Source organism: Glycine soja, unplaced genomic scaffold, assembly GCF_004193775.1.
Source record: "Glycine soja cultivar W05 unplaced genomic scaffold, ASM419377v2 tig00016038_1_pilon, whole genome shotgun sequence".
NCBI classification, from domain to species: domain Eukaryota; kingdom Viridiplantae; phylum Streptophyta; class Magnoliopsida; order Fabales; family Fabaceae; genus Glycine; species Glycine soja.
This window is the reverse complement of record NW_021143710.1, coordinates 16989-27764: the sequence shown is the minus strand read 5'-3', so window position 1 is coordinate 27764 and position 10776 is coordinate 16989. Positions and strand designations below refer to the sequence as shown.

The 10776-nt window shown below is 37.1% G+C and overlaps 1 protein-coding gene across 1 annotated transcript; it reads right to left on the bottom strand.

Moving 5' to 3' along the window:
- Positions 1-200: 200 nt before the first annotated feature.
- Positions 201-2422, bottom strand: LOC114404272. Its single transcript, XM_028367318.1, has 3 exons — positions 2389-2422; positions 859-1266; positions 201-616 (listed from the first exon to the last, which is right to left on the bottom strand). The coding sequence occupies exons 1-3, from the start codon at positions 2420-2422 to the stop codon at positions 201-203; spliced, it is 858 nt and encodes a 285-aa protein (XP_028223119.1).
- Positions 2423-10776: the final 8354 nt, after the last annotated feature.

Sequence of the window (10776 nt, the reverse complement as noted above, 5' to 3'; positions counted from 1 at the left end):
GGTGGGTCTTTGTCCTCATGGAACAAATCAAAGCTGATCTTCTAATCTTCTATGCCCATCTGCAGCCTTTTATTTCCCATGTCTACCACGCAGCTTGCAGTAGACATGAATGGGTGGCCAAGAATGAGAGGAATATCAGCATCCTCTTCTATATCTATGACAACAAAATCAGCTGGAAATATAAGGTGCTTAACCTTCACCTAAACATCTTCAATGACTCCATATGGCCTTGTGATGGAGCGGTCAGCTAACAGGAGGGTCATGCGTGTGGGCATTATTTCCATCTCTCCAAGTCGCCAGCACATGGAGAGAGGCATTAAATTGATACTAGCTCCCAAATCTATGAGAGCTTTGCCTACAGCAACCTCACCGATAGAACACGGTATCATGACAACTCCAGGATCTTTGTGCTTGGGTGGAAGGATGCGTTGAATGACAACACTACAGTTACCTTCCACAACAATTTTGTCACTATGGATGTACTGGTTCTTCTTGGTTAGCATTTCCTTCAAAAATTTGGCATAGAGGGGCATTTGCTGAAGTGCTTCTCCAAAAGGCAAAGTAATTTCCTGTTTCTTGAAGATGTCAAGAAATCTAGCTAAGTGTCGCTCTTTATCTTTCCAGGAGGGTACCAATGGATAAGGTACCTCCTTGCCTTCGATAGGATTAGCCTCTTTCTTCTTTTCTATGTTGGCCTCACTCTTGCCCTTCTTCTTCTCAATCTCAATAACCTTCTCTTTTTGTTTTTCATTTTTCAACTTTTTTTTTCTTCTTCTTCTTTTATTTCTTTTTGTTTTTCTTCCTTCTTCTTTATTCTCTCTTGACAGTCTCTTATTGGTGTCTCTTCTTCTTCATCACCTTTTGCTTCCTCAACAACTTCTTCAAGTTCAACTAAATCATCAACTAGTTCCAGTGCCGGATGATCAGCCAACTGTTGTTTAAATCCCTCCACCTTCTTATTAGATCTTCCTTCCTCAGCTTGAGTTGCCATTCTGCTTCTAGTCATCACAACTTTACATTCTTCCTTAGGATTTTTCTCCGTGTTTTCTGTAAAGCTACTGGATGGTCTTTCAGCTAATTGCTTTGCAAGCTTGCCCACCTGAACTTCCAGATTCTTAATTGTAGACTCCGTGCTCTTTTGGTTTGACATTGACACTTGCATGAATTGAGCTAGAGTCTCTTCCAGCTTTGTGGTTCGGTCATAGAGACTTGGCATCTGCTGTTGTGGCCTTGTAGATGAACCACCTAGCTTCCTGGCAGTTTTCCCTTCACCAATTAATCCACATTCGTTACTGTTAATCTATGAACGCTTCGTGTTCGATTAATTGCCTTTGTGCTTAACTTACGTTGGTGCTTAATGAACGAAGGGTAAATTGGTGTATGTGTTGCTTAATCACATATTGACAGCCCTAAATTGATTTTCGCTTAGTAAATTAAAATAGGGTTGGATTAAGTGGTTAACTGTTATGGACGAATTCTTCATAACCTAGGACAAGAGAATGGCTTCTGAATCAAAGGAAACAACATGTTTTTAATACTATTAATTTCGTATTCCAGTTCGCTTGTTCTTTAATTAACAAAACAAACAACCCCCCCCCCCCCCACAATTGTTACTGTTACTACAAGTATATTATAAACATTTGGTTTATCATTGCTCGTTGGGAAACGACCTAGGATCACTTCCTAGTTACTGCATTTTAATGTTTATTTGATTCGGGTATGGCCTCGATCAATTTCAAAGACTTCAAATGTCATTTGTCAAGACTTCAATGTCTTGTTTGCATTTCAAAGACTTCAATGTCTTCTTTATATTTCAAGGACTTCAATGTCTTTTGTCAAGACTTCAATGTCTTCTTTACATTTCAAGACTTCAACGTCTTCTGTCAAGACTTTGATGTCTTCCTTACATTTTACATTTCAAGACTTCAATGTCTTATATTTTGTTCTGCATAACCACAACCTCATTTGATGCTACATTTGTTTATTCTTTTTAGAGGTTTCACTTCTTGGGTTTTCGTCAGTTGTTGGTCAGATAGCAAGATCGCTTCGATGAAATTAGTGTCCTTATCTTTACTTACCTTTTCATTTTCAATAAAAGATAAGTAAAGAGGGGCAACTGTCAGACCCTAACTTCGTCTGGGGACTATCATTCTCTAGTGTTTTAATTCTCGATAGCCGAATGAGCTGTTTGACACCAGTTACCGTCAAGACAAAAGATCATTCGACGTTTCGGTAAAGAATACAAAAAATACCCAAAATTGAGGGCGAAAGGGTCATTTTAAGCCTTTTTTTGAACCCTGGCTCGCCTGGACCCCCAAATAACTTAAGGGTAAAGTAAACAGCTCGCCTGGGCGAGCAAGGTTACTTCAGGTTGAAGCAACAGCTCACCTGGGCGAGCTGCCAAAGTACCAAACCCCCTCATTTCCTATAAATAGGCGTGAGGGGGGGGCTGAAGGAAGGGTCAGCTTTAAACCATTGAGAGATTTCAGAGAAAATCAGAGAAAAGGAGAAGAAAGAAGAGAAAAACGAGGCCGAGGAGCTACCGAATTGCGACAGTAATCGACTTCTACATCGTTCTTTGTTTGTCATCCGGTTAGTATTTATTTTAAGGATTGGGATACAATCTATGCACCCTTATGAGTTCTCTTTGTTTCTTTGCACATCTTCATCTCATTCTTCTACCATCAATAATCTCTTTTCTTCTTGTAAAGTGAGTTTTTAACCAATCATTTACATCACAAATCATCTTTTAATGAGATTGAAAGTTAATAAGTGAAACCAAGATGAAATCAGCATGTAATTGAGTTTTTGTCCATAAAATTCGCTTGAATCCGTTCAAGGTCCAACGCCTTAACAGTCTCCTTTGTTTTCATTGGTTAAAATGAACCTTTCAAAAGATTAAAATTAGTTCAACACATAACTTTCTTGCTTTTAAAGAACTTTGTGGGTCTGAGTTCCTCATCGCACTTGAGGATACATCGGAGCAAGGGCAACACCCTTGTCGACCCCAAAAAAATAAGAAACATAAAAAGGGAAAATAAATAATATTGAAGTCATATTTTTGCACACTCGATTAAAGGTTGTCGTCCCTTGTGACAAACGTGTAGGGTGCTAATACCTTCCCCACACGTAAACAACTCCTAAACCCTTATTCTTAAAATTTGCAAACCTCGTTTTGGTTTTTCTAACGTTTTCCTCGAATAAATGTTAGTGGCGACTCCTGTGTGCTCTCCTTTTTCGAAGATGCATATTTTTATCTCGCCAGTGCCCTCTTGCCGAAGAGTAGGTTGCGACAGAATGATAGTGAGATTCAACTTGGAAGTAAATCTTGTGCTACAACAATTGCAACAAGATCCACTATCCACAATGAGATAACAAGTTTTATCTAAAATTTTGCATCTTGTATGAAAGATGTTCTCTCTTTGGGATTGAGATAGATCACAAGATTGACCTCCAAGGAGCCTTTTAACCATTAGGATGTCACCTTCTTCATGGGGGTAGACCTCCTCACTAGACTCTTCACCCCTTACTTCATCTTCACTTCCACTAGAGGAAGGGGAAGAAGTAGTCTCTTCTTGAGTACTGTAAATGTCTTGACCCTTCATAATCATGGTTTCCTTTGTGGGGCATTGAGAGGCAATGTGACCTCTCACAAGACATTTGAAGCATTTAATGTTGCTAGTCCTTTCTTGGGAACTAGTCTTAGGGGTGGATTTCTCTATGGTCTTACCCTTATCTTCCTAGGATTTTGAAGGTACAGCCCCCAAAATTCCTTGGGCTTGGTCCTTCCTTGGATAAGAGTGAAACCCATAAGATTTTGAAGAAGACTTTCTTTTAAGTTGTTGCTCCACTCTTATACAAAGTTGGACTAGCTCATCTAGGTCCCTATATGGAAGGAGTTCTGTAGAAGTAAGCTTCATTATGATGATGAATCAAGATTGATTCAATTTTTTTTTTATGATAACAAAGATGATGACAAAAAGCCCAAGAGAATGATTTCAAGATTGAGTCCAGAATCAAGAGAAATTTGATTTCAAGAATCAAGAATCAAGAATAATCAAGATCAAGATTCAAGACTCGAGATTCAAGAATCAAGAGAAGACTCAATCAAGATAAATACTAAAAAGTTTTTCAAAACATTGAGTAGCACATGAAGTTTTCACAAAAGCTTTTACCAAAGAGATTTTACTCTCTGGTAATCGATTACCAGTTTACTGTAATTGATTACCCGTAGCAAAGTTTGTTTTTCAAAAGCTTTCAACTGAATTTACAACATTCCAATTAATTTCAAAATGGTGTAATCGATTACAAGATATTGGTAATCGATTACCAATGTGTTTGAAGTTGAAATTCAAATTCAATTGTGAAGAGTCACATCCTTTCACAAAAATGCTTTGTGTAATCGATTAAAATGATTTGGTAATCGGTTACCAGTGATAAGTTTTGTATAAAAATTAAAAGATGTAACTCTTCCAACGGTTTTCAAGCTTTTCTAAAGGTTATAAATCTTCTAATGGTTTTCTTGACCAGACATGAAGAGTCTATAAAAGCAAGACCTTAACTTGCATTTTAAGAACAATTATTACAATCTTTTTACAACCTTTGAATTTCTTTGAGCATCTTCTTAAATTTCTTCTTCTTCTTCCTTTGCCAAAAGCTTTCTAAAGTTTTCTGGTTTTCTAAACCTTGAAAACAAAATTGTGCTATTCATCTTTTTCATTCCCTTCTCTCTTTGCCAAAAAGAATTCGCCAAGGACTAACCGCCTGAATTCTTTTTGTGTCTCTCTTCTCCTTTTTCCAAAAGAATGAAGGACTAACCGCCTGAATTCTTTTGTGTCTCCCTTCTCCCTTGTCAAAGAATTCAAAACGACACAGTCTGAGAATTCTTTTGATTCTTCCCTTTCCCATAAACAAAAGATTTCAAAAGACTAACCGCCTGAGAATTCTTTTGTTTCCCCCTTCACAAAGTTTCGAAGGACTAACCGCCTGAGAACTTTGTCTTAACACATTGGAGGGTACATCCTTTGAGGTACAAGTAGAGGGTACATCTACTTGGGTTGTTGTGACTAAGAACAAGAGAGGGTACATCTCTTGTGGATTAGTTCTAGTGGAGGGTACATCCACTAGGTTGTTCAAAGAGAACAAGGGAGGGTACATCCCTTGTGGATCTTTGCTTGTAAAGGATTTAACAAGGTTGAAAAGAAATCTCAAGGACCGCAGGTCGCTTGGGGATTGGATGTAGGCACGGGTTGTTGCCGAACCAATATAAAACTCTTGTGTTTGTCTTCTTCTTCCCAACACTCTTTATTTTCCGTTGTGCACTTTAATTATCGTTTTTACTTTTGGTTAAGTTTTTATTTCTATTCTTTACTTTCTTAACAACATAGTAAAACCCTAAGAAGGATAGATTTTTAATTAGTAAAGGTTCATTAATAATTAATTCAACCCCCCCTTCTTAATTATTCCGAGGCCACTTGATCCAACAAGTTCAACCTTGTCCCTCACTTCCATATTAAGCCCACGAAGGAACCTAGCTATGCTTGTTCTTTCCTCCTTCCTAAGTCCAACTCTTAAAAGGAGTAGTTCCATTTTTTGTCTATATTCTTCAACACTCATACTCCCTTGTCTAAGCCTTTGGAGCTTGTCCATAAGATCCTTTTCATAGTAGGAGGGAATGTGCCTCTTCCTAAGGGAACTCTTAAGATCATTCCAATACTCTACTGGCGGATCCCCATGAATCCTTCATTCCATAACAAGGGAAGTCCACCAATAGAGGGCATACCCTTGAAAGCTAAGGGTAGCCAATGGAACTTTTCTCTCTTCACTAATATGATGGCAAGCAAAGAGTTGTTCAACCTTCATTTCCTAATCTAAGTAGGCCTCAACATTATATTTTTCGTGGAAATATGGGAGGCTAATGTTAACCTTTTGAGGCCTTCTATCCTTTTCTCTTCTTTGGGAATGATGTTTAGTATGTGAACTATGGCGCCCTCTATAATAGTCGCTAAGTTCTTCACTTAAACTCTTGCAAGAGTCATGACTACTATAGGAGGCATGTTTTTCTCTTTTCATTTCTTTCATTATTTTTCTTCTTTCTTCCTCTCTTATTTGTTCTCTCTCATCTTGATTTATTTATACCCTCTCTTTTCCTTTTTCTTTTCTTTATAGTTTTTCTTTCCATAACTTGAGGGAACTCATCTCATCTAAGATTCTAGATAAAGGATCCTTATGACTAGTCCAGTAGCTCTTAAGGTGGTTGGCCCCTTGTTTCTTAACTCAAATTCTTCAAGGGATGGCACCAATCCTCCTTTCCTATTCCCTATATGGCAACTCACAAACAAGGAAACAAAGAGACAAGCAATAACCAAAGACCAAAAAATAAAATGAAACCTTAACCAATAGAGCTTTAAGAAGACAAATTTTCAAGTATTGTTCAACAATTAAAGCAATGAAAAGCACATAAAAGCAAGCTAGGACTCAAAGAGAAACCTAGAATGGCTCTAGAGTAGAGTAGAAAAACTAAAAAAAAAATAACCCCAGAAACCTCTAGTTTTGGCACTTGTTTTCACACTACTTTTCAATTTAAATTTCATAACTAAGATTGGTATATAATAGGAACCAATTTCATAACTAAGTTTCATAACTAAGAGTTTTGGCATCAAACTTTAAACCAAACAACAAACACACTTCCCTTTCACTTTTTTTTTCCTGGACACTGATTTTCTTGCCAACGTGTATGATTTTTTCTTATTTTTTGCATTTATCCAAATCACTTGGTTATTTTTTTCTAATTTTTTCTGATGTCTAGAAAATTCAGTAAAAAATTCAGCTCACATTTGGTAGTGACCAATTCCCAATAATTTTTACAAGTTCGTATGTTCAAGCTGCCAGCACCAGTGATTTCAACCTAAAAATCAAGAGTAGTGTTTATGCTGCTTAAGGCTTGGATAGTTACAATTTGTGTTTGCTTATGCTCAATTGTCTTGGATAACAAAATTCAAGAGAGCTTAAGACTTATTTTGATTCACAAATCCAGCCACAACTCAACTTCTTCATAGGCATCATGTAGGAAACTTAGAAAACAAAAGAAAAAGTTCAACAAAAAGACTACTTCTAGGAATTGATTTAAAACATGTTATGAACTAAATAACATGCATGAATTAGACTCAAAATTCAAACGATAGGCCAAGAATGACAAGAATACTTGCCCAAATGTATCTAGAATTCACTCAACCAAAATCAAAATTCAACACAAACTTAGAACATAATGTGGCAATTATTATGACTAAACACGACTCTAAGACAACATGGATTAAGTGATTTACACTTAGATTTTTGTGGTTTTTTTTCTAATCAATATTTTGGAATAAAATTTAGATCTAAAGGTTCAGAAAAGAATATTATTACTGAAAAATGATAGAACCTAAAATCAACACAAAAACATGATTCAAGAGTATATCTATAAAATTTGAACCATAGAAATGCATGAACAAATGTAGATCTAAGATTTGAATATACTCTAAACAGAACCAAACCACAAGAAAATGGAGGATATACATGGAGAATAAGATGAAGAACAAGGAATTAAAGTGAATTGACCGAACAAAAAGATAGAGGAAGCAAAAGAACATCACTTAGACGAAGATGCTCTGATACCACATGATGTAGCTCCATGTGGAGCTTGTAGGCCTTGGATCTTCTTCATCAATGGAGTCCTTTGCTTCTTAAATTTCAATGGCAGTGGAATGTGGAAGGAAGAAAGGTGATTGGAGACGCCACTTCAAGGAGAAGATGAGTCAAGAACAAGTTCACCATCATAGGAAGCCATGAATAAGAGCTTGAAGATAAGAGAAGATGAGTGGAGGGAAGGAGAGAAGGAGCACGAAATTATATGCCTCAAATGAGGTCTGAACTTTGAAGTGTAATTCTCAAATGATCAAAGTTGAAAAAATGCACACACAAGGCCTCTATTTATAGTATAAGTGTCACACAAAATTGGAGGGAAATTTGAATTTCTATTCAAATTTCACTTGAATTTGAATTTGAATTGGTGGAGCCAAATTTGGAGCCAAAATTTCACTAATTATAATTAGGGAATTTTAGTTATGGTTCATCCCACTAATCCAAGATCAAGTCCAAGATTCTCCACTAAGTGTGCTTAGGTGTCATGAGGCATGTAAAGCATGAAGAACATGCATAAAGTGTGGCAATGGGATGTAGCAAGCAAATGCTCACCTCTCCCTTAAGATGGTCCAAAATTTAATTGGATTGGGCTTTTTCCAATTCAATTAAATTTATATCCAAACACACACACATCAAATAGTGCACTTAATGCATATGAAATTATAAAACTACCCCTAACACAAAAACTAGTCTAGGTGCCCTAAAATACAAGGGCTGAAAAATCCTACATTACTAGGGTACCCTCCCTACACTATGGAGCCCTAAATACAAGGCCCAAATATAATGAAACCTTAATCTAATATGCACAAAGATAAGTGGGCTCATACTGAGTCCATGGGCCCAAAATCTACCCTAAGGCTCATGAGAACCCTAGGCCCTTCTCTTGCATCTCTGGCTCAATCTTCTTGGAGTCTTCTATCTAATGCCCTTGGGGGGTAGGATTGCATCAGGGTGGGTGCAAGAAAGCTTGAGTCCGTTTTCAGTTCCAATTATTCTAGTGACAAACAAAGATGGAACTTGGAGAATGTGCATAGACTGCAGAGCTATCAACAACATCACAGTAAAGTATAGGCATCCCATTCCTAGGCTAGACGATATGTTGGATGAATTGCATGGAGCTTGTGTTTTCTCTAAAATTGATTTGAAAAGTGGATATCATCAAATTAGGATTAGAGAGGGGGATGAATGGAAAATAACTTTCAAAACTAAATATGGACTGTATTAATGGTTGGTTTTGCCCTTTGGACTAACCAACTCTCCTAGCACCTTCATGAGATTAATGAACCATGTGTTAAGAGAATTTATAGGAAAATTTGTTGTGGTTTATTTTGATGATATCTTAATTTACAGAAATTCCATGATTGACATCGTGTGCATTTTAGAAGAGTTTTAGAGGCCCTTAGGCGTGAGAGCTTGTATGCTAACATGGATAAATGTGTGTTCTGTTTAGACCATGTAGTTTTTCTTGGTTTTGTTGTTAGCTCATAGAGAGTACAGGTTGATCAAGAAAAAGTGAAAGCCATTCAAGAATGGCCAACCCCCAAAACTATCGGTTAGGTAAGAAGCTTTCATGGTTTGGAAAGTTTCTACAGGAGATTTGTTAGGGATTTTATTACTGTGGCAACACCTCTTACTGAGATTTCCAAGAAAAATTTAGGATTTAAATGGGGAAAAACAAGAACATGCATTCGCTGCACTCAAAGAAAAATTGACGCATGCGCCAATTCTTGCATCACCTAATTTTGGCAAATCCTTTGAAATTGAGTGTGATGCGTCCAGGGTTGGGATAGGGGTTGTTTTAATGCAAGAAGGACATCTCATTGCCTACTTTAGTTAAAAAATGAATGGGGTTGTCCTTAATTATTCCATATATGACAAAGAGTTGTATGCGTTGGTAAGGGCATTACAAACTTGGCAGCATTACCTTTTACCCAAAAAATTTGTCATACATAGTGACCATGAATCCTTGAAGCATCTTAAGGGACAAAGAAAATTGAGCAAGAGACATGCTAGGAGGGTGGATTTTCTTGAACAATTCCAATATGTGATCAAGCACAAGAAAGGTAAGTCCAATGTAGTAGTTGTTGCGCACATTAAAGAATTGTATAACCATGATCCAGATTTTGCTTCTAAATATTTTGCATGTGTACATACTGCTCAAAATGGTTTCTTTCAGCATAATGACTATTTGCTCAAAGAAAAAAAGATTATGTGTGCCTAAAGGATCAATAAGAAGATTACTTATGAAAGAAGCCCACGAAGGGGGATTAATGAGGAATTTTGGGGTTCAAAAGACTTTAGACATGTTACAGGAGCATTTCTATTGGCCACATATGAAACATGATGTGCATAAGTTTTGTGAACAATGCATTGTTAGTAAGCAGTCAAAGTCTAGAGTCATGCCTCATAGTCTTTATTCTCCTTTGCCTGTTCCTGAATATCCTTGGACTAATTTATCTATGGATTTTGTTTTAGGTTTGCCTCAGACGAGGAATGGTAAGGACTCCATTTTTGTTGTGGTTCTCAAAATTGGCACATTTCATACCATGTAAGAAAAATGATGATGTGTGCCATGTTGCTGAATTATTTTTCAAGGAAGTGGTGCATCTCCATAGACTACCAAGAAGCATTGTTTTGGACCGAGACACCAAGTTCCTCAGTCACTTTTGGAGAACATTATGGGGTAAGGTTGGAACAAAGCTTCTCTTTTCCACCACATTCCATCCTCAAACCGATGTCCAAACTGAGGTAGTAGACAAAACTTTTACTTCTCTTCTTAGAGTTGTGATTAAAAAGACTATAAAGAGTTGGGAAGAGTGTCTGCCTCATGTTGAGTTTGCATACAATAGGGTCATACATAGCACTACAAAACACTCTCCATTTAAAGTAGTGTATGGTTTTAACCCCTTGACTCCTCTTGATTTGTTACCATTGCCTAACATTTTTTATTTTAAGCATAAGGATGCATAGGCCAAAGTTGAATATGTGAAAAGATTGCATGAGCAAGTGAAGGCTCAAATTGCAAAGAAGAATGAAAGCTATGCCAAGCAAGCCAACAAGAGCGGGAAGAACGTGGTACTTGAACCAGGTGAT